At 46.2% G+C, this 24,566-nt stretch overlaps 1 protein-coding gene across 12 annotated transcripts in view; it reads left to right on the forward strand.

Annotated features, from left to right (window-relative positions):
* The window catches only part of CSGALNACT1 (chondroitin sulfate N-acetylgalactosaminyltransferase 1), a 344,630-nt gene extending 323,730 nt beyond the window's left edge, over positions 1 to 20,900 (forward strand). For all 12 annotated transcript variants that reach the window (XM_066234116.1, XM_066234107.1, XM_066234112.1 and 9 more), the window contains 4 exons: positions 6,273 to 6,451; positions 7,411 to 7,505; positions 16,256 to 16,337; positions 18,922 to 20,900. In XM_066234116.1, coding sequence (XP_066090213.1) covers positions 6,273 to 6,451; positions 7,411 to 7,505; positions 16,256 to 16,337; positions 18,922 to 19,211 — 646 coding nt within the window. In that variant the 3' untranslated portion in view covers positions 19,212 to 20,900. The remainder of the gene's footprint in view (positions 1 to 6,272; positions 6,452 to 7,410; positions 7,506 to 16,255; positions 16,338 to 18,921) is intronic.
* Positions 20,901 to 24,566: the final 3,666 nt, after the last annotated feature.

Here is a 24,566-nt window from a genome sequence, read left to right on the forward strand (position 1 = left end):
GTACATTTTCTGGGGATCCAGAAGGGCAGGCACAGCTAGGGCTGTGCTCATACTGAGGAAAGACGTGACCAGGCCCTAATTTCATCTCTGGATGACCTTGAGGCTCTGTGCAATGAGGAAGTAAGGCTAAGGTAAGTTGTTAACTGCCTAGTTGAGTGTTAGTGGTATACCCCAACACACACACAAAGTTCCTAGACAAAGATTTAGAGACTTATTGGTTCCAGGAATATAAGGAAATCTCTGTCTCATCATTAGTTTATTACTAGTGGTCACACACAGCAAGGACTACAGACTACAGAATTATTTCATGAGAATCACTAAACAAACAAACAACAAAGTACGACAACAAATCCTGGGGAGATTCTGATTTCCAGGATTATATTATTTAAAATATTCAGTTTTTAAAAATCATGAAGCATACAAAGAAACAAACAAACAAAAAAATCTGGTTCATGCACAGGGGAAAATAATTAATCATTAATCATTAGACATTGTCTTTGATGAAGCCCAGGTGTGTTGGACTGACTAGATAATGACTTTAAATCACTATTAAAAATGTTCAAAGAATTAAAAGAAACCATATTTAAAGAACAAAAGAAAATTAGAACCATATCTCATTAAATAGAACTATGTCTCACCAAACAATAGGATAGAAGTTATAAAAAAGAACCAAACAGAAATTCTAGAGTTGAAAAGTAAAAATAACTAAAATGAAAAATTCAGTTGGTGGGGAGGGTGCTTAATATTGGGTTTGAACGGGCCGAAGAAAAAATTGGTGAACTTTAAGATAGGTCAATGGTATGATCTAACTTGAGAAACAAAAATAAAAAAAAAACCAATCAAGAAAATGAACAAACCTCAGAGACTGGTAGTGTACCATCGAGCATGTTGGCATAGACATAGTAATGGGAGTCCCAGAAAGACAGGCAAGAGAGAAAGGGCAGAAAAAATGTTTCAGAAATAATGGCCCCCGAACTCCTCAAATTTAATGAAAAATATAACTTATCCAAGAAACTCAACAATAGGAAAACTCCAAATAGGGAAACTCAAAGAAATTCACACCGGACATATCATAATCAAATGGTTGAAAGACAAAGAGAAAAAGAGTCTTATAAGCAGCAAGAGCAAAGCAACCCATTAGGTCCAAGGGATCCTTAGGAAGTAGCTAACTTGTCTTCAGAAACAATGGGGGCTGGGAGTGGGATTGCATAGGAAGTGCTGAAAGGAACACGCTTGTCCAAGAATTCTATCAGCAGCAAAAGCATCGGTCAAAAATGAATGAGGAATTAAGACATCCCCAGATACACAAGAACAGAGGGACTTCATCATTAGCAAACATGCCATGAAAAGGAGCCCCTGAGGCTGAAATGAAGGGACACTAGACACAAAGTGAAATCCGGGTGAAGAGATAAAAGATGCAAGTAGACGTAACTGATAGGGGAATATAAAATACAGCATTTTTTTCTATATGATTGAACAGATAACTGCATAAAGCAATAATCATAAATCTGTATTGATTTATACACACATGTATAAAGATATTGTTTTAATAAAATAACAGGTAAATTATTGAAATAGTAATTTTAAAACTTTCCACAACGACAACAGCAAAAAGCCCAGGCCCAAATAGCTTCACTGATAATTTCTACCAATCATTAAAGATGAATTAATACCAGTGCTTCACAAACTTTCAAAATAGAGAAGAGGAGGGAACACTTCGCACCGCATTCTGTGAGGCAGGTATTAACCTGATATCTAACCAGATAAAGGCATCACAGGCATAGGTAATATAGTCAGTAATTTCATAATAACTGTTTATGGTGTCACATGTTGACTAGACATTTCACAGTGATCACCTTGTAAAGCTATATAAATGTCTAATCTCTGTTGTGCATCTGAAACGAATACAATATTGCATATCAACTATAGTTAAAAACTAAATTTAAAAAAGACCTCACAAGGAAAAACACTACAGACCAATATCCCTTATGAATATCAGATGCACAAACATTCAACAAACTACTAGCAAACTGAATCCAGCAACATAGCAAGAGGATTATATACCATTGTCAAGTGAGATTTATCCTAGGAATGCAATATTGACTTAACAAACAATATTGACATAACAACCTAATATACAAAACCACATGACCATCTCCGTACATACAGAAAAAACGTTTGACAAAAATGGGACTTACCTATTCCGGGTATTTCGTATAAATGGAATCATACCACATGGCCTTCTGTTCCTAGCTTCTTCACTTAGCTAGTATTTCTGAGGTTCATCTGCATTGTAGCATGTATCAGTGCTTCACTCCTTTCTATTTTATTGTTTCTCATGTTATTATAAATGGGTTGCTTTCTTAATTTCTCTTTCAGATAGTTCATTGTGTATAGAAACACTAATTTTCATGTTTTGTTTTTTATCTTGCAACTTTACTATCTTTGCTGATTAGTTCTAGCAGTGTTTTAGAGTCTTTTTAAAACTTTTATTTAGAAAATTAACTTTAACAGGGTGACACTGATCAATAATGTGTTTTGGAGTCTTTAGGATTTTTTATATATAGGATCACATCATCTACAAAGACAGACAATTTTACTTCTTTGTTTCCTGTTTGGATACCTTTTATTTCTTTTTCTTGTCTGATTGCTCTGGCCAGGCCTTTTAGTACTATGTTGAATAGGAGTGGTGAGAGTGGGAGCCCTGGTCTTGTTCCTGAGTTTAGAGGAAAGGCTTTTAACTTTTCACCACTGAGTATGATGCTAGCTGTGGACTTGTCACATATGGCCTTACGTTTGAGGTACATACCTTCTATTCCTAATATATATTTTGAGTTTTTATCATGAAAGATGTTGAATTTTGTCAAATTCTCTTCTGCATATATTAAAATGATTTTATTCTTCATTCTGTTAATGTGATGTATTATTTTTATTAATTTGCATATGTTGAACCATCCTTGCTTCTCAGGGGTAATTCTACTCGGTCATGTTGTATGATTCTCTTAATGTACCCTTGGATTAAGTTTGCTATATTTTGTTGAGGATTTTTGCATTTATATTCACCAGGGATATTGGCCTGTAATTTTCTTTTCTTGTAATGTCTTTGGCTCTGGTATCATGGTAAAGCTGGACTTGTAAAAGGAGTTTGAAAGTGATCTTTCCTCTAATCAAAATTTTGAAAGAGTTTGAGAGGATTGGGATTAATTCACTTTTAAATGTTTGCTGAAATTCACCAGTGAAGCCATCTGGTCCTGGAGTTTACTTGTTGAGAGATTAATTACTGATTTAATCTACTTGCTTATTAGTGATAGGTTCAGGTTTTTCTATTACTTCATGATTCAGTCTTGGTAAATTATATGTTTCATGAATTATTCATTTTTCTAAGTTACATAATTTATTAGCATATAATTATATGTAATACTGTCTTATGATACTTTGTGTTTCTGTGTTACCAGTTGTGATGTCTCCTCTTTTGTTTATAATTTTATTAATTTGAGTTCTCATTTTCTTAGGTAGGGTAGCAAATGGCTTGTCAATTGTTTATCTTTTCAAATGCTAAAACAGAGTTGTATAAGCAGGTTTATATAAGCTCAGAATCTAGAAAATTCTAAAATAATTGTTTAAAGTTTCTACTCTAAATTTTTTACTGTATTCTGATGTCTTCAGTAAGTAGAATTCATAAGCGATTTCAATATTTAGGGCTGTTAGATTTAAAATTGTAAATGATACGTTGAATACAATCCTAGTTTCTATGTGATATTTTAAGTGCTCTTTCTAATGAAGGGCTATTGTGGGAAGTGTCACATTAAGAGAATTTCCTTGCAGTGGTGGGAAGAAGGTTGTATTAGAGTAAATCATATTAGACAGCGAGATCTTTTATCATGTTTAATCCAGCAGTTCTGGGAAAGGCAAGTCAATTACAGAAATTAAGTCTCCAGCAGAAACTGTAGCTTTCTCAGGTCATTATAACCTCTATCAGAATGATTATATATAACTCAGGGGGAGTCCCCATATACCAAACTTATTATATAAAAGAAAGGAATTGAATAAGAAACTCAAAATGTTCATCAGCCAGTAATACAAAAGCCAGGAAGAAAAGAAGATGTAATTATGCGTAATCTTGTGGCCTTTTGAAACTGCAGACTCTGGTTCATAATAGGAAATCACAAAGTATAGAATGCGGTGCTCTCGTTCTACCATAAAGGAGTCCTGACTCATGCACCGGTGCCCTTCCCATCACCAGGTCTCCTGCCGGGACCTAAACCTGAAAGCATGTCCAGCAGCAGACTCGGACAAAGTTGGGCCCACGGGTTCCCGAGACAAAACACAAAGCTCACTCCCAGATCAGAAAGAAGGTGCTAAGTCAAGGCCGGGGGAGTGGAACTTGTTCCACTGATTAAATTACCAGTCACAAGTACAACTTAGCGTTTGAAAAGTCTTTGACTCTTTATTTCTGTTGACCTTTACCCGCACTAGTTACTTGGAATACACACTTTAAACAGTGGAAATGGGTTTTTGGACTTGTTTTGACTCATCCTTAGAGAGACGTTGTGAGATAGGGATAGGCCAGGTGGGGGAGGGCTCAAGGGATGAAAAGAAGGGCGATGTCAGCAGGAAAAGGGGGATTTGCCGAGTGCCAGGCACCTACCTGCCCAGGTAGAATTAAGAGCTAGAATAGGACTGAAAGTGGTTCTCCACTTCTGTCTGATGGGAGACAGTCCCTGTCCCACTAGGTACTGAATCCACTCCTGGAACTGGTGCTCAGGACAGCCCGTTTCAGATGGTCCCGGGGAAGAACAGCCAAATGGAGAAACATTTTGGCTTTGCCGCCATGGGCCTGTGGATCCTCGCCTCTGCTAATAACAGCAACAGCTGATGCTTACATAGTGCTGAATGCTCCAGGCCAGGGCAGTCAACCTTTTTATACCTACCGCCCACTTTCGTATCTGTGTTAGTAGTAAAATTTTCTAACCGCCCACCGGTTCCACAGTAATGGTGATTTATGAAGTAGGGAAGTAACTTTACTTTATAAAATTTATAAAGCAGAGTTACAGCAAGTTAAAGCATATAATAATAATTACATACCAAGTACTTTATGTCAGATTTTGGCTAAGTTTGGCAGAATAAATCTTTATAAAACAACTTACTATAGTTAAATCTATCTTTTTATTTATACTTTGGGTGCTCTGCTACTGCCCACCATGAAAGCTGGAATGCCCACTAGTGGGCGGTAGGGACCAGGTTAACTACCACTGCTCTAGGCAGTATTTATCTAATCACTTTGTGAGACAGTTAAGGAAGGTGCTGTTCCTATTCTGCAGATGAGGCAGAGGTTCTGGGAGATTAGTGGGTTTGCCTAGATCACAGAGTTCATCTACAGGGAGCCAGGTCTGAGGCAGTCCCATTCTTCTGAACCCCAGTCTGTCATTTTCCGGATCATGCTGTGCCGCTTTAGCTGATGGCAGGGAAGGAATCCAGGTTTAAATCCAGGATAGACATCTATAAAACCATCAGGACTGGCTCCTGGAGTTTGCAGATGAGAAGGTGCTAGGTGGGACCACTCCAATGGGATTTCAGTTCCTTCGCTCAGCGGTTTCATTGGGATGACTTAGAAGGCCAAAAAAAAAAAAATTGTTAATCATGACAGTACAGTTTTCCATTGGGAGAAATTACTGAGAAACAAGAAATAACTGGTACTAAAACTTCACTAGGTGTTTGTTCTTGGTACCTTTTTGTGTGTGTGTGACAGAGAGAGGGACAGATAGGGTCAGACAGGCAGGAAGGAAGAGAGATGAGAAGCATCAATTCTTTGTTGCAGCACCTTGTAGTTGTTCATTGACTGCTTTCTCATATGTGCCTTGACTGGGGGGAGGGCTACAGTAGAGCGAGTGACCCCTTGCTCAAGCCAGCGACCTTGGGTTCAAGCCAGCGACCTTGGAGTCATGTCTGTGATCCCATGTTCAAGCCAGTGACCCTGTGCTCAAGCTGGTGAGCCTGCGCTCAAGCTGGCAACCTTGGGGCTTCAAATCTGGGTCCTCTGTGTCCTGGTCCAATGCTTTATCCACTGCACCACTGTCTGGTCAGGCTGTTCTTGAGACCTTTAATCCTGGTGCATTTCTAATGAGTCTGGATCATTCTGTGTCAGCTTGGCAGTCTCAGTGCCCTCAGGGTTACCAGAAGCAGGGCCAGATGTGGATGGTGCTTGGTCGTGGATTTTCCAGGTGATGATGTTGGACAGGAAGCCCGAGTGACTGTGTCTGTCACCCTTTCAGAGCCGCCAATTTCAGGAACTTTACCTTCATCCAACTGAACGGAGAGTTTTCCCGCGGAAAGGGGCTTGATGTCGGAGCCCGCTTCTGGAAGGGAAGCAACGTCCTTCTCTTTTTCTGTGACGTTGACATCTACTTCACCTCTGAGTTCCTCAATACGTGTCGGCTGAATACACAGCCAGGTGAGGCTCTGTGAGTCGGCTCTTCCCTGCCGCCTGCCCCCTGCCTGGGGAACGTGCGCGCGCGCGCGCACTCTCTCTCTCTCTCTCTCTCTCTCTCTCTCTCTCTCTCACACACACACACACACACACACACACACACACACGTCATCCTCTCCACGGTTCCACCTTGATGTCCTGCCTTCTCTCGCCCCAGTGACAAAAGCGTCTGGTTGGGTTTCTCTTTTAGTGTGACAGTGTGGGCCTGTTGGCCACCATAATTCTGAGACTTTTTGTCCCCAGTTCATGTTGATAACCTCTTTTCCATTTTCACCTGAGCGGTCGGCTTTCGTGAGCCTCCACAGGGGAAAGTGTGGCGGGGAGGACATGACCTGGAGAAGCTTCCTGAAGCCAAAGAGAAAGGAGTAGCTGCGGGCAGGCACTGAGGGAGGAAGCGCTCTGAGCAGAAATAACCCACAATACGGAAATTCTTTTCATGGAGTTTGACTCCTAGGCAAGACTGACATTCAGCTGTTAAGTACTGTCCTGGAATGGGCATGTCAGTTGTTAGAATATTGAAGCTCTTCATGTAAATTGGTACAGAGTTACTGCCTTGGGCTTCCTCAGTCTACTCCTGCTGTCCAGAGTCACCCTGGCCCCTGGCGACCCTTCTGACTGTCCCACGAGCCAGCAATTAAAAGGTTAATGTCTGGCCGGGCAGAGAGCCTCAGGACCTGTCTCTCACACCTCTTGACTCTCAATATTTTGAATATCACTCCAGGGCTAAGAGGCCGGATGTATTTGAGAGTCTGTTCATCTGGTCTACCTGGTACAGCACATGGAAGGTCGGTTTTAGAGTGGAGTGAAGGGAAGAGGAAGAGTGGACGCAAACATCTGGGAGCTTTCAGAGGGTTGACTACACTTGAACAAACCTAATCGTCTTATCTGTTGCTTTCAGTAAATGTTTGTTTTCTGGTTTGCAGGGAAGAAAGTATTTTATCCAGTCCTTTTCAGTCAGTACAATCCCGGCATAATATACGGCCATCACGATGCGGTCCCTCCCTTGGAACAGCAGCTGGTGAGTAATCACCCCCCGGGGGCCTTTGTGTGACTGCTTCATGTCTTTCATTACCAGGGGCACCTGACCATGAGTAGAGGTGAGTGGACATCTGTGGATTGATTCCTGTGTTAATTTTTAAGTTTGGCTGATGTTCTGGCCTTTGCGCCCAGTGCCTTGTTGATTAAAAGCGCTTGCAATATTTAAAAGTGGAAAATAATAGGAACAGGACCTTACAGAAAGGTAATTTCACACCTTCCTAGTTTTCTTTTATGGTTTTTGGAAACTAGTATTACTGTATTACGGACGCAGCATATTTTCCTTTCTTATTACCAAGTCCTGCAAGGTAAGAAAGGTGAGATGTATGTTCCCATCTGACAGATGGAAACTGGAAGGCAGAAAGGGGTGACTCACCCCAGCCCATAGTGAGTGAGTCCTTGAAGGGGGTGCGGGTACTAGATTCAATGCCTTCCCATCATGCTATCATTCCCACATATCAGAGTGTCTTGGGGGTGGACATTAGCCTCAATACTGTCATAGACAAGGTCGCTTCTTTGCTGTATAGGTGGTGATGGATTGTGGAACCCTACAGCCAGGAGGATCTCTGTAAGCTGAATGGTCTCTGTTGGTGGTGGCAGGAGTCAGTCCATTTAGCAGAGAAGCAGGGCAGGCAACGGGGAGATGAGATAAGCCAGAAGAGGGTCCCTGTGCCACACAGGCCTGCCCCTGTGAGATTCAGTGTCCCATTCTTGTCAGTCCACAAGTTGGGCTGTGATATTTTCCTGCAAAGAGATCAGCCCGGCTTGTCTAAAGCTGTGTTCTAGCTCAGGCTGAATCTCAGGGGAGCACCTGACCTGGAGCCATCTGCTCTTCATTGCATTGGGAGCTCCATCTCCTGTTGAGGCCAGGCCGTATTTCTTCCTTTTGAGTGCCTCATAGTCCGGGGAAAGGAAATCCGCTGTGTGAAAATGAAAATGTGATAGGACCACGTCTCGTGCTTCTGTGCGATGGGAGAGTAAACTGATTTTCACTGAGAATATATATGTGTTTTATGAAATTCTTTTGTAGAATGGATTCTGTGTTTTAAGTTTCCAGGAGTAGCCCAGCCTGTTTTCTCCAGCTATATCCTGTGCCCCTCTCCAATTAACTTCTGGAAGCTGATGGAATGATCTGTTCCAGAAAAGTTTAGCTTGGGTTCTTTCAGATTGAACAAGGGTCGTGTCCTAGCATGGTTTCACTCGGGACCTATGCCGTACAGTACAGTAATGATACAGTTTTCCCTTCCCCAGTGCAACTCTGATACCACAGATATGCTGAATGTCTGTTTATGTCCTGTGTGTGTGTGTGTGTGTGTGTGTGTGTGTGTACTTTATACATAATCACAGTAAGAGGTTTTCACTCCCCCGAAACCAATTTTTATCTACCCTCGTTGACACAGAAAAAGTTATTTCCATTCTGTAAGGGTCCTAAGCTTCTAATAGGGCTTGAGGTGGAAATGGGAGACAGGATTTATTTCCTTTCAACCAATAAGGATAAAAATTCCTTTGATTTTAAGTAAAGTTACAGTTGACATCAAACATGATTAAGGTTTTGACTTTAAACTCCTAAAGACCTTATTTGCTTTCAAGGAATTCTTTTCCTTTCACAGGCTAAGGTTTTATCCTGTTGTTACTCTTCCTGCAGGGAAGTGGGTGCAGAGAGAAGCCTGTTTCTCAGCTCCTCAGAGTTAGTGGCCAAGCCAGAAACAGAGCTCAGGTTGCTGTGTCCACAGCTGGAACCTGTATCCTGCCACCTCTAACATTTACCTCTAAACATACCTTCGACCTCTCCTAGACCGCATAAGTGTGATCTTTTGGGGGTCAATATTTATGACTGTTCATTCCAGAGAAAGACAGCAGTTGTCTGTGAGATGCTAGGGTCTCCATCCAAAAAAGAAAAGTATTGGTTATTCTATCCTCTACTGGATGAGCCATTTCTAGAGCACTTGCCGCCTATAGGGACCTAGTCTGGGTGTTAGTCGAGGAGTCAGAGAACTGAAACAGTTTTGTATGCTCAGAAGTGACTGTGAGATCATTACCACTCCTCCCATCTTTTCTGTAGACTTGCCCAAGATTACACAGCCCGGCTGGTAGCAGAACTCAGGCCCAAACTAGGATTTCCTTCCTCTGGTGCAGTAGAAATAGATTTGCTTAGGATCTAGATGAGAGCTGAAAAAATAAAGGAAATGACATGATAAAATTTTCAAGTGAGAACATCAGACTACAGAAATTAATATACTGGAGGTAGGACGTGTAGGAGCTAAGAAGGTATAAAATAAAAAGTAATGGTTCGGGAGGGATTAATTAGGGAAGACGTCTGACCAAGGCTTCATTTTGGCCCAGTCTAGAGAGATATGGTGCATATCTCTTAATACTGTACATTCGTGTTAACCTTCCCGGGATACATCAGTATCAAAGGTGAAGGGAGATTGTAGATCCAGAATGTTCCTATTTACAAAAGTTATTTATGCAAACAAAGGACAACTTTTCCCAGCAACCCTGCAGCTCTGACCTCATAGTCAATGTGCTGGTTATTCTGGCTCTTGCCACTGTCATTTGATAACATTTTGTCTGCAGACAAAAGTAAGGAAACCAAACTGAGGATTTCTGTGTGTGTCTTCAGATTGTTTCTTTACTTTTGAGGACAGACCATTAGTGATAAGTAGTAAGCAACATCATGTGACCTTATACTCATACTGAATTTCTTGTGTTTTACACCTGAGATGAAACTTGCTGATGCTCTAACTCTCTGAGAAAGGAATGACACTAACTTCAATAATTGTCAACATTCCACTTTCCCGGTTCCAGCCTGCTTAGTTCTTGCCGGGGCCGTGGCAGGAGCCTCTTACCACATTTCCCTTTAGACCCCTTTCCTTTTCCACACTCAGTCTTTCCTTCACCCTCTGCCAGAGATGCATTTCCAAAGTGCAGATTAATTCCATTAAAAGAAAAAATATATATGGCATAAAGCCAGTGGTGTGCTAGTAAATGTTTAACAACCCACTTTCTGAACAGCGGTTGGGGAGAGCCCGATTCATAGCCTCTGCCATTTCGCATGGTGTCAATACTCCCCAAGTGTGGCCTATCTCAGGCTCCTGACGTGATGTCACTCAACAGAGTGGGAAGAAACTTGCACAGTCCTGGCTGGCACCAGCACAACTCTGCAACCCTGCTTCCTCATTGGGAACAACTGTCCTCACAAACTGACTCTAAAAACTGATCGCAGAGAAAATGTTTGCAAACTCCAGCACCTGGCCCAGCTTGACAGCCGCCCAAGCCACCCACTGGGCCCGGGGAGCGCTCTGCCCAGCGTCTCCTCGTCCCCTTCCACCTCAGGGCCCTCTCCTCACCGTCCCTACAGCCCACAGTGCCTGCCAGCCCCAGGGGAGCACTCTGCCCAGCGTCTCCTCGTCCCCTTCCACCTCAGGGCCCTCTCCTCACCACTCCTACAGCCCACAGTGCCTGCCAGCTCCAGGGGAGCACTCTGCCCAGCATCTCCTCGTCCCCTTCCACCTCAGGGCCCTCTCCTCACCGTCCCTACAGCCCACAGTGCCTGCCAGCTCCAGGGGAGCGCTCTGCCCAGCGTCTCCTCGTCCCCTTCCACCTCAGGGCCCTCTCCTCACCGTCCCTACAGCCCCCACTGCCTGCCAGCTCCAGGGGAGCGCTCTGCCCAGCGTCTCCTCGTCCCCTTCCACCTCAGGGCCCTCTCCTCACCGTCCCTACAGCCCACAGTGCCTGCCAGCCCCAGGGAGCGCTCTGCCCAGCATCTCCTCGTCCCCTTCCACCTCAGGGCCCTCTCCTGTCCCCTTCCACCTCAGGGCCCTCTCCTCACCGTCCCTACAGCCCACAGTGCCTGCCAGCCCCAGGGGAGCGCTCTGCCCAGCGTCTCCTCGTCCCCTTCCACCTCAGGGCCCTCTCCTCACCACTCCTACAGCCCACAGTGCCTGCCAGCTCAGTCTGGCACACATCCCACCCATCATTATAACCTGAGGACTCTGTGCCGCTCCGTTCAGTGTGCGAATGGCATGCTGGCTCCTGTCTTCACCCTCTCTCTGATTCAACCGTCACCTCTGCCTGCCTCCAAAACGTAATGACCACTAAACTGCACTTCAGTTTACACTTACAGAGACCGCTGACCAGGCATAGTCTGCTCTCATTTATTTGGGAAGCAAAATACTAAAAGTAACATCAACAGGTGCAGCCCACACGGTCCTCTGTGAGCCAGCCCCGTGCCCACCTCATCTGAGGTAGTTCTCAGCGAGGTGAAGAGATGTTATTCCACTCATTTCACAGAGGAGACACTTGAAGACCAGAGGCATGTCACTCTCCCAGATTGCTAAGTCAGTGGCAGGGTCAGGGATGCAAGTGCCACCCGTGTGACAGAGACCGGGCTAGGATGCCGAGGGGACACACTCTTCACACTTGCGGGAGAGCACGGAGTCTCGCCTTTGTTACAGACCCCTGGAACAGAGGCAGCCTGGGCGCTTCCTTGTCCAGCATGACACCCTCCAAAAGACACCTCATTTTTAAAAAAATGCAGATACTGATAAAAGATGACTTGCTGAGAATGTGGGTTAGTACACATTTGGGAGAAGGTGGCATTTGAGCCTGTTCTTAAACCAAATCTCTGAAAGCAGTGGCTGCAGAATACTTTATTTCTGAAGAAATAGAAACTGTCACGGCCCTGTGCCTTACCACGGGGCACATGCACGCCCCACGCAGCCCCCTGGCATCCTGTGCGCACCGAGCTCTCAGGGCCCGGATAATGCGTAGGGTTGGGGGCACCCAGCCCAGCCGTAGAAGACCCTGTAGCTCAAGGTGTCTGCTGCTCACAGCCAGAGTTGGCCACCTTCTTGACGTGGCCCCGTGCACAACGAAAGCTCAGGGGCCCGTGGTCAGAATGTAAGCATTTCAAGATGCTAACAGCAGAGCATTAAACGGGACCTGAAGCTATTAAGCGTGGGGCCTGTGGACTGCATGGGGTATGTACGTACCACTGGAGTTTCTGGTGAACGTGAGGCTGCTCTGATGCAACCTCAGTCCTTGGGAGACTCTCTTATATTTAGAAGAAATACTCCCCCTGAGTATGTGTTATTTATTTTACTTTAGGACCCAGATTGCTTCATGGGCAGTTGTCCAAGTCAACACCATTAAATCAGACAGGCCTGCTTCCCAGCGCCCCGAGCAGCTGCAGGGCGGCCGCCTTTCCATGTCTTTGGGGAGAGACGCTGGTTGGTGCATTGTGTTTTGGTCCTTAATAGAAAACGATCACCCTAGAATATGCATCGCCCACAGAGCTGTGGGTCTGGAGACTTCCTGTGGGAGAGCAGGCTTGACAGCTATCCTTTTTGGTGTATTCATGCCCGGCAGTGCTAGAGAATGAAGGTCGGGAGAGAGAGGGTGCTCCCGAGACTTAAGAGGAGGCCAGCCCTGCAAAGACGTTTTAAAAAATGAGGATAGCGCTTGCAAACAGATCAGGAAATTCAGGACAGGAGGAGGGGATGTTTCTCTTTTAAAGTCTAATCTTTATCTTAGGATTTCTTTCTCCGCTAGACATCACTGGTATGTATCTGTTCGATGCTTGACCAGAACAGTGGCACTCCTATGTTTGGGACAAAGTTCTAAGAAGTTAAACCCTCTGCTGAGACCCCAGGAAGGAGAAAATGGTTTTGTCTGTTTGTCCAGCGCCACACAGTTCTGAGGGTTTTCCCACTGGGATTCCCAGGCAAGATTTCCAACCTGAACCATGTCTGTTTCCCCTGGCTCGATGGTCTCTCTTCTGTAGGACTGCTCCTCATTCATTCATTCGAGAAATACAGCAGGTTCTCAAATAATGTTGTTTTGTTCAATGTCGTTTCATTTCATTATAAAGCTGAGGAGATGCCACAGGAACTCAACTCCTGTTAATATCAATTAGCCGATGGTAAATTGGTTTTGTTGTACGTAGCTTCGCTTAAAGTCACAGAACCTATCAATGATGTTAACTGACAACTCACCGTATGTATTGAGTGCCTCCTATGTGTGAGTCAGTGACCTACATGCTGGAGACACAGCTGTGAATGAGACCAAAGGCCTGAGCTAACATTCATCAGTGGTGGTGAGCAAAGACGGCCAGCTAACAGAAACAGATGAAATAGGGTAGTTTCAGAGAGCCTGGTTTAGAGAGGAAGTAAACCAGGAGATGGTGTAGCATGTGACATGGGTGGGAAGGATGGACAGTGGCTGGGAGCGCCAGGATGGCAGCTTTGAGCAATGACATTGGATCAAAGCCCCAGAGTGAGCAGGGAAAGGGTGACCCAGGGAAGACAGCCTACAAGTATCCAGCTGTGGAGACGGTGAGCCTGGTGCATTCCAGGGACAGAGTATAAGGGGCACATGACATGGGCAAGGCAGGTAGGGGCCAGGGCACATGGAGCCTTTGCAGGATAGAGTCTTCCTCGTGGATTTTATTCTCATTGCATGAGAGAGAATGCCATTAAAACCACTCCAGGGCTTTAAATGGGAACGTGTTGTGGTCTGATGTTCACTTGAGAGTGCTACTCCCAGCGAGGCTGCTTGCTGAGGGCACCACTCCAGTCAGCGACTCAGCACAGCTGGGGGGTGGTAGTGAACTCTAATAAGCGAACTCTAATAAGTGCACTCCATCTCGCCCTGACATTAGACGCTGTGGGCATGATCACATCAGTTCCCACCAAGGGCTAAATTTCAATGAGCTCTTTAGATAGTGGCTTTTTGTGGCTTGCCAACTTTAAAGCCAGTGTTAATAAGTATTTATATAGCTCCCTCCCCAGCTCACAAATCCATTTGTTTCTGTCACACTGTCCCCCCGCTGAGGGTCACTTTCCACTCGGTTCAGCCTTGCCAGGCATGGTGTCTACTCATCCTGGCCCTAGATGGCACCCTCTTGCAAGCCCCCCCACACACACACACATACACACCGCCCTGTCTTTCTTCCCAGCCCTGACCCATTTTTTTTCCTGTTGGGAGCTTTCTCTTTTACATTTTTATGTGCATCTCAGCCAAATATTTGGAATTTGGATACTGGCGCTTCTCTTTGACCCCATTCTTTACCCAGAAGCCCAGAGGACTTGTCGGTGTCCTGGCCAGCGGAAAGGATATTAAGCCATTAGCTACAACAGAAACCGTGTACCTGGCATGACGGGAATGAAACAGAAACTATTATTAAAAAAAATGACCCGGTGGAGATTTTTCCAGATTTTCCTGCCCTGAAAGATCTTTCCTGTTGATACTAGTGGAATTGTCTTGTCACATGGGAGTATGGTAGAACGGACCTTTGTTCTGAAGGAGAATTGGCGAGCACGTGCCGGGGACCACACTGACTGACAAGACCCCGTTTGGTCTTGATTTTCCTCGGGCAGTCCTGCTGTGCACTAGCAGCAGGGCAAACAACAGCACAAAATAAGATTGTTTCATAGGAGAAGAGTTTTCAAGATCATCAGCCCTTCTGCAAGCCATTTCTCAAATACAGCTTAGCCTGCGGTGTAAAGGGAAATTGCAGGGCGGTGAAATAGCAGTAATAGGACAAATGTTTGGATCTTAGAACTGGCAGAGACCTTGGGGATGGTTTAGCTCAACCTCCTCATTTATAGGAAGGGAAATACAGGCTTAAGAAGTGCGGGACCTGCCTGAGGCAGAAAAGCCAGCCAGTGGTCAAACTGGGACAAGCCACACACTGTTTCTTACTCGCTGCGAAAGGAGCCAGATGGCCCAGACCGAAAGTGCAGAAATCCAGGTGGACGGGGACCTGCCGCAGCCTCCGCCCCCCCCTCCGCACCCCTCGCGACTTCCTTTCATCGAAGCACCTATGTTAACTGCGAGAATGAATCATGTATTAAAATAGGTCCCAAAACCATTCTCAGAATTACCTCAGCCAAAACTATAGAAGCAGTTCTCAAAAAGTCTTGCTGCTTCAGCAAGTACTTTGGAAATTTACTTGCAAAGTGAGAGACGGGCAGGGCCGGATCCGGCTCTGTAAAGACAGCCACCGCTTGGCTGGCCTCTCGGCAGCCCTGCAGCCTGGCAACCCTGGCAACCCTGGCAGACGCTCTGTGGAGCCGTTTGGTTCTAAAATAGTTTCAAGATGAATGGACAGAGTCTTTCTTCACAAGCTGGGCTCTCGGTGCCCTTCTCCTCCGCCGGCGAGCGCAGAGCCGGAGTTGCACACTGAAGCCCCGGCTTTTCCTCTCCCTCCCCGAGGGAGCCCCGTTGGCACACTGTGCTGGGGCCGCTGAATTCGGAGCTGTTCTCTGTTCCTTTTCTCAACTTCCTGAGCCCTTTGCTGGCTCCCTGCCTGGCCCTGTGTGAGGGGCTGAGGCCTCGAATTCTCGCTGGCACTGGTGTTGGGCCAGACGCGGAGGTGGCTTTTCCATGGCGCTGCTCAAAAAACTGCTCTTTGGTTTGTTTTTACGTGTGTGTGTGTGTGTGTGTGTGTGTGTGTGTGTGTGTGTGTGTTTTCATGCCTACACCCTAGGAACAGTCCAGCCAGAGGTGCCAAAAACCACAAGGCACTTCTCTGGGACGGGCGAGCTGACTATTCCCAACTGTCCAAAGGGCCTCAAATCCGCCTGCATTTCCCGCACAGGGTTGTGCCGATGGATCCGTGCTGGGATGGGCTCCCTATTCAACTTGCTTAGAGGAGTTTGTGAATAGTCTTTATTTCTTGTTATCTGCTCTGACCTTCCTCTCAAATGACAATGCTTTCCCTCCCTGCAGGTCATAAAGAAGGAAACTGGATTTTGGAGAGACTTTGGATTTGGGATGACATGTCAGTATCGGTCAGACTTCATCAATATAGGTAAGACAAATCCATTTGCAACAAGCCTGCATCTCGACTGCCACCTAGAGGCCGATGGGCGGCGGCGAGGGAATCAGGTCAGCTTCCAGGGATCCTGGTGGCAAAGGTGGTGCCACTTCCTGAGGGATGGCCTGTCAGGTTCATTCCTCTGGCCGTGGACGGGGGGCCGGACCAAGAGGGGACCTGGAGGTGCTTGGCACTTTAGCCCCTATAATCTCCACCAGCACCTTTCAGTCGTCCCAAGTAAGGCTCACATCTGAGGATTAAAGGCAGCTCGTATGAAGGCAGCTTCGAAACATTTCTCCCATGCCGCCTTCCCGGCCAGCCTCGCTCCTGCGCCGTGTCCTGCAGCGTCCCGGGTCTCCGCAGGAGCAGATCCGTTACAAAATAGGGTGACGTGGCGAATTTTGAAAAATCACACACCAGAAAAGATCCAGATTTCTCTCTTCCGCACCTTTGAAAATTCCAGATGTCACTTCAAGCTCTAAGTACACAGTCACTGCATACACACACACACACACACACACACACACACACACACACATTCCCAGCGCACAGAGAGGAGAGGCCTTGACGTTACAGTTGAGACCAAGGTTCTTGGCGGTGGCAGAGGGACCTCCCGTCAAGTGAGGGCCATGGTCAGGATGAGAACAGAGTGTCTGCTGTCCCCCTTGGAAGCCCCACCCTTTCCCCCGGGGTGGTTCTCACTCACGTGCCTCTGAAGGGAGTAGCCCTGTAGATTGATTATACATGACTAGGGAATGCACGAAGGGGTCGAAACCCTTGATCTCGGGCTCAGGTCAGGGTGGCCCTCGAGCCCGAATGGAGTCGGGGAGGTCCTGCCCTCACACAGTGTGGAGACTCCCATGTCACCGTCTCCTTTGGGCCTCCCAGAGCCTGCTCACCTGCCTCTCTCCTGGTCTGTGTCCCTCCCACCCCCGCCTCCACCTCGCAAGGCCGAGGGCTGCTCTTTTTAAGGCCAGTGAGTTGGTCTGAGCAGCCCCAGGTTTTGTTCAGAGGTGAGTGGTCTGTGGGGACTATGGAACCCTCACAGAAATCAAACAACCTGAAGTCAAGTCCACTAAGAAGCAAGACGTTGGTCTGAGTGGTGGGTAGTGAACCACAGGTGTTCTTCGATGCCTCTGAAAAATAATCCTAAATGATTCCACGCAAATCAACTTCCAAAAATGACATATTTTTAAAAATTCTAAAAGATTTCCATTTCAAGGAACTTGTTGTTTTCTTGTTCTATGTACAGGCAAAGATTATTTTGTGATGATGTATGTTTATCAAATTTGAGCTTATAATACATTTTCCCCCCTTAAAGATAGGGCATAATTATAGCCATAATTGAAATGGGTATGGCAGGCTGGGAAGGGTTCTCTTTCTCCACAAGCTGTTGCTATGACCTCAGAATGAATCTTTGGGTCACTGGTGGGTGTACCCCAGCCATTCTTTGCAGTCTTGTATAAATTTGCAAGCATCATATACTCTTGCACCTTCTGTTTAAACAAGTGGTAATGATACCAGTGGTAATAATAAATTAGCTACAGCTAACCACGCACTGCCCCTTACATTACTTATCTCACTTGGTTATGACAGACACCTACTTCATTTCAGGAGAGAGAAACCGAAGCTCCAGAGAGCTGAAGGGGAAGCATGTATGAGAATCAGGACTTGAATTCCATACCCTTGACTCAGAACGGACTTTGCCTGCACGCACGCCGAGGGGTCACAGATCGCTCGTATACATAGCTCAGGGGTGGGCGGGGTGGGATTTCCCCTGCGCTGAGTGAGCCCCCTCTTTCAGCCATAGCCTTGATCATGCAGCACAGTTTGCAGGTATGCGGTAGCTCTGAGAAGAGATGTTGAGAATCGCTTCACTGTTTCTTTTAAGAATTGATACATCTCCCCGTGAGAAAGAACAATGACAAAAAGGGGGCGGTTCTTTGGTTGTACTTGAGACATGGTGGGCTTTGGGCTAAGAAATGATGTGGGGCATCATAACTAACATAGGTGAGCGTTTAGGGGACCTTTACTCATGCTGTCAAGGAGTCCATTCCTAAGTGACTGAAGCCGGTCCCTTTAACACGAGTCACTTCACCAGCATCTTGAGACCACTTTAGTCTCCAAAAGGAAGAGCCTTTGTGGGATGTGATTCTTTTCACGCTCAGATCCTGTTTCACTACTGCATTTCACGCCGCATGCTTCTGTTCATTCCATTTGAGGTGGCAGGAGGAGGCCCTCAGTTAAACAGAGAGTTTTCATTTGGCAGTTTCAGGTTGAAGTTAGGACGCTGCTGCAGCTCTTAATCAGAGGCTCGGGCTGATCGTCGGCATTGCTCAGAGCTCCCGAAGGCAGGCAAATATTGAATAAATGCCGGGGCGCTGTTTGCCATCTTGTCATCGCCAGGAGTTGGTTCTCTGACCCGGATGGACACTTACACGTGGAGGGTCAGTGGAACATCTCCCCTAAGTGCTGCTGCTCTTCATGCAGAGTCCTGCGCTTGTGCAGCTCGGGAAAGCGCGTATAGGTCAGGAGCCGCGGGCCCAGCATGACTCAGCAGTGTGTTCTCTCCTGACAGGTGGGTTTGATTTGGACATCAAAGGCTGGGGCGGAGAGGACGTGCACCTGTATCGCAAGTATCTCCACAGCAACCTCATCGTGGTGCGGACGCCCGTGCGGGGACTCTTCCACCTCTGGCACGAGAAGCGCTGTGTGGACGAGCTGACCCCCGAGCAGTACAAGATGTGCATGCAGTCCAAGGCCATGAATGAGGCCTCCCACGGGCAGCTGGGCATGCTGGTCTTCAGGCATGAGATAGAGGCTCACCTTCGCAAACAGAAACAGAAGACAAGCAGCAAAAAAACATGAACCCCCAGGGATCAATTAGGGGAAATGGGGAAATGTTTTTTTTGTTTTTGTTTTTGTTTTTTTCCTTTTGCAATTAACCTGACCAGTGGCTACAACAGGAAAAGATTTCCATAAAGGGCAAAAAAAAAAAAAAAGTTAAAAGAATTTGATTAGTAAAAGACAAGAGGAGAGAGCCTCCACTTTCTGCCTGGGTGGTTTTATGCAACAGGAATGGAAATCTCCCACTTTGCCTGTGAAAGTAGCCCAAGTCCGTCCTCTGCAGTGTCTGACAAAGGGGAATGACTGTGAGACCATCAGTGTGATGGCGTGCAGGTTTTGATTGTGTTTGCAGCAAAGTGAGTTCTGTTGTTTTTTATTCTCATTGAAATATTCATGAATTGAGTTTTGTACAAAGTTCATTAGAATGAAAGGCAAACAAATTTCTCCCCGTATGAATTGAGTATATCCGTAGGGCTCTCGTCTCCAGGATTGCTGAAACATCAGAAGGCAGGCGAGGAGGCTGTGTGAAATTCAAAGTTTCCCTCATTAAGGTCCTTGTAAGTATGTTAAGCAAAACCAAATGAACTAAAAAAGAAAAGAAACCGTAACCGTTGTGTCGTTTTCCCCCAAGATTAACCAAAAATAATCTGCTCATCTTTTTAGCTGTAGTTTTAACCGTATCCACTTTTAATTTTATTTAAAAACGCACTTTCCTTTTGCTTATGAGCTGTATTTGGCTTAACGACCAATTTGCAAGCCTTACAAAGAGAGCACAAGCTAGCATACACTTGTATATGTGGTAAGAAGATACTTTGAGCTGCGTGGTGAGAACTTTCCTTTCGGAGCATCAGCTCCATGCCCGTGTCTGAGGACGTGCCAAACGCTGATCCTGCCGGGCCCTGGTGTCAGCCCTCCATCCTGTGGAAGGCCTGGCCTGGGCCCCTGACAGAGCGAGACATTCACATCCTCTCTCTGTAGAGTATTTCCGAAGAGGAGCAACGGACCACTGGAGGGAAAGAAAAATAGACTTTTTTTTTTAAACCTTAACAGAGAAGGGAACTCATTCAGGCTGGTGGTATCCTGATTTATTCTCAAGTCAGAAAACACATCACCCCCCAGGAGAACTGGGGACCACTTTCATACCTGTTTAAGTAAACCAAAGTGTACTGTGTGAACCAAACAATCTCTTTTTAAAGCAGGGTGCTCTTCCTGGCTTCTGGCTTCCACGAGAAGACTTGCAGGAAAATGTATTTTGTAAGGGGTCACTCCATCTGCCGGATCGTGTGGGATGGGAGACTTTGCTACATGATCACCCCCACCCCAATCCAGGGGGAAGGAACTTGATTATTTTTTAAATGAAGCAGTTCTATTCAGTCATCATGACGCTTCTGAAAATTGCATTTTATTACAGTTTCTAACTATTTAAAAGATAAATACAGTTAACACTGAGTAGTTTCCACATTCATGTGGAAATTATTTATTTATTAGCCAGCACCAGATGCACAAGCTAATTACCCCTGACTCCTTATCTTCTGTTTGCCCACAGTCAAGTTGTTGTTTAAACGCTTCAAGAACAGTCAAGCTCTTGGTGTGTTAAAAAAAAAAAATGCATTGTATTGATTTGTACTGGTAGTTCATAAAAATTTAAAACACAGGACATGAATGGAAAGTGGCATTAGACAGCTAATAAAATATGATTTGTGAATATGATCTCTTCTTAGAGGAAGAATGCCATGTCGTTAGTGTTCGGAAAAGTATTTTTTTTTTTGCACAGACCAGGTTTTCTCAACCTCGGCACTGTGGGCATATTGCGCTGGACCATGTTGTGTAATGGGCTGTCCTGTGAGCTTAGGATAGTTAGCAACATCTCTGGCCTCTACCCACTAGATGCTAGAAGCATCTCTCACCCAGGCTGATAACCAATGTCTCCAGTCACCGCCAAATATCCCCCGTGGGCAAAACCACCCCTACTTGAGAACCACTGGTCTAGAGCAGCCATCGTCAAATTTTAAACAATCGCAAGAGTGTTAAAACATGCAACACCTGACTTCTTAGTCTGGGGCACTGACCTCTTTTTCCGTGGATTGTCAAATTAAGAAAATAACAGCCAACACAACAAGAGCCGTCAGTATGAATGAATAAAAAATTACACCTTTTCTTTTCATCAGATCAGCAAAAAAATACATTTCTGGGTGTGCCGCAGGATTTTAGTAAGATGTGCCATGAGGTGAAGAAGGTTGAAACTCGCTGGTCTACAGGGAGGAGAGAACCATGATGATAAACCTGGCCTTTAATACAGTTCACTTGTCCTTTTTATTAGAAGAAATTGAGAAATGATTTCCAAGGTCGCTTTTGACCCTCTGTTTTATATTTTTACATACAATGGTGACACTAGAGATTTGGGGCACATGTCTAGCCTGTCTCTCTCCCGTGGCTCTGATGGCTTTGTGGGGTGACCTGCACACTCCTGCCCATATTCTCCTAGTGTCAGGAGGATGCAAGTCCGACAGGCCAGCGGCCGGGAGCACACGTGTGGCCCCGGAGCTGGGCAGCTCCCGCAGGTGGTGCAGTCCCAGGCTGCGCTCTGGGCTCACCGGCCCTGGGTGCTTGTTTAAATTGCACATCACAGAAGCCCAAGATCATGGTTAAGAATTGGGTTTCAAGTTGCTGATGGTAGCAGAAAAGAAAAAGAAACAGCACAATATTGAACTAGTTTTCTAAAGCTTAGGTAAAACAGGTTTATCAAAAGGTAGGCACTCTCATAAAGCACACATGTAAGAGGGAGTCTGTCTTAATTTGGGCTGCTATGCCAAAAAAAAAAAGCGTAGACTGGCTCACACAACAGATGTTGATTTTGCAAGGATTGGGGGCTGGGAAGTCCAAGATCAAGGCACCGGCAGATGCGGTGTCTGGTGAGGGTCCTTCTCAGTGTATCCTCGTGTGGCCGAGAGCTCTCCTCTTGTTCTTAAAAAGAAATGAACCCCATCCTGGGGGCTCCACCCTCATGACCTGGTTACCTGTTAGAGGCCCCACGTCCTACTGCCTTCACATTGGAGAGTCAATGTCAAGTTTTGTAGGGGGCACATGCAGTCCATAGCAGGATGTCTCCCCAATCCGCCCCAGGAGGACTGGCAATAGCCCCACTGAAACATTATCATTAGGGGCCTGCCCTGTGACCTTAGACAGCAAAGGAAAGCAGTAATGACCTGTGACTGGAAGGACCCGCTCACTTCCCATCCAAAGGAATGAAGCTGCCAGGGAAGCACTGAGGCTTGGGCTTGGGGTAGGTCTCTTTCTACCCTCTGCTTTCTCCCTCCGTTCTTACATATAAACCGCCTAGTAACTAGCCCCGGTCATCTCACTGGGGCTGGGGTGTCTAATGTGAACCTCCGGTCTCCTCCAAGCAGCAGTGTGCTGATGCAGCCGTATGAGAGCCCATGGTTATAGCACCTCCTCCCACTCCTCATTCAGCACTGGCAGATTGGGAGCTTGACGTCAACCATGGTGGGAGTATTTACACCACAGAAATGGGCAGTTAGCAAAGGCTACATTTACAACCCCGCCCTTCACCCCCCACCTCAGCCGGCTGTTCACTATTGACCAGCACACTCCTGCCTCCAGGCAGCACATCTCTTCTCCTTGTGCCCACTTTCCCCTCCAACCCGCAACTTTCTAGCCCCTCCTTTGTACTCATCAATGTGGCCAACCTGCTTGTCTGCACACTTCAGGGATGAGGAGAGAATCAGACCTAGGAATTTTCAACAGGTAAAAAGAACTTCATAGGGCACTGTTTTTAAGATTTTTCCCGAACCAAGTAGACATAACACACAGCCCTGGAAAGTAAGAAAATGGCTACCCAGAACCTAATTTTAATAAATTTTGTTTCAGGGGAAGTCTTTCAATGTTATCAGGGTTCTGTTCAGAGTGGTAGTTAATATCATGGCTTCCCCAGCCTGACTGCTGGGTTCAAATGCTACATCTTTCACTTTCAACCTGTATGACCTTGAACCAGTCACTCTGTACACCAGTTTCCTCCTTCGGGGAGATGAATGCTGTCACATCCGCATCATAGGATTATTGTGAAGATTAAATGAGTTAATATGGATGACGTCCTTAGGCCATGTCAGGTGTTATTCAATACCGGTTCCCTTGCCAGAGGCAGGCGCACCAGGCATGCGCCCTGGGCCCTAACTTCTGAAGGGCCCCGCAAAACCCCAATTTCACACTATTTTCTAATGACACCAAGTTTAGTTTCATATGTGCAATTTTAACATTAATAGTACATAATATATTTTTTTAAATATGGTTAACATGTATTTTACTTTCCATCTCTCTTTTTCTTTTTGTTTTTTTGTTTTTTTTTTTTATTTTTCTGAAGCTGGAAACGGGGAGAGACAGTCAGACAGACTCCTGCATGCACCCGACCGGGATCTACCCGGCACGCCCACCAGGGGGCGATGCTCTGCCCCTCTGGGGGGGGTCACTCTGCCGCGACCAGAGCCACTCTATCGCCTGGGGCAGAGGCCAAGGAGCCATCCCCAGCACCTGGGCCATCTTTGCTCCAATGGAGCCTTGGCTGCGGGAGGGGAAGAGAGAGAGAGAGAGGAAGGAGGGGGGGGCGGTGGAGAAGCAAATGGGCGCTTCTCCTATGTGCCCTGGCCGGGAATCGAACCTGGGTCCCCTGCACCGCTGAGCCAACCGGCCAGGGCCTCCGTCTCTTTTTTTTAAGGGGCCCAATATTTTCTGCACCTAGGGCCTCAACCGACCTTAATCCACCTCTGTCCCTTACCCAGTACTTCCTGGATATAATCAGAGGGCCATATGGGTCACACATTACAGATCACGAACCCATCCTGTGGGCATTGTTGTTCTTTTATTTCTATCATTCTGAAAACAATTTCAATCTATCTGAAGAAGGGTTACTAGGAGTATAAAATATAATGAATAATGTCTCCCTTAAACTCCATGCTCAGTATTTGGAGTTGATGAGAGGCATGGAGACAGTTGAGAGGCATTAGAGGTTTTTGAAGACAGGAGCACAGCCAGGAACCGGATGCATATAATGCCAACCTTCTAAGGTTGGTAATATCATTACTTCCATTTTATAGATGCAGAAAACCAACTCTTAGAATAGTAAAGAACTCACCCAGAGGCCCAGCCAGAAATGGGCTGGCTGGAGGCTCATGTCATCGTCCCATCCCAACCAGCTCCAGAGGGATTGAAGGTCGTGGGCGGGGGTGAGCCTTGGCCTGGGTGAGTCCAGCTGTCTCTCTGCTCTCCAGCGCCACCTGCTGAATCCCCGATAACGGATGGAAAGTCCTTACCACGGAGATCCAGGAACCCTGAAGCTAGGTGGCCCCTCCAGCTGCGCTGTAA

Source organism: Saccopteryx bilineata, chromosome 6 (assembly GCF_036850765.1).
Source record: "Saccopteryx bilineata isolate mSacBil1 chromosome 6, mSacBil1_pri_phased_curated, whole genome shotgun sequence".
Classification (NCBI taxonomy): domain Eukaryota; kingdom Metazoa; phylum Chordata; class Mammalia; order Chiroptera; family Emballonuridae; genus Saccopteryx; species Saccopteryx bilineata.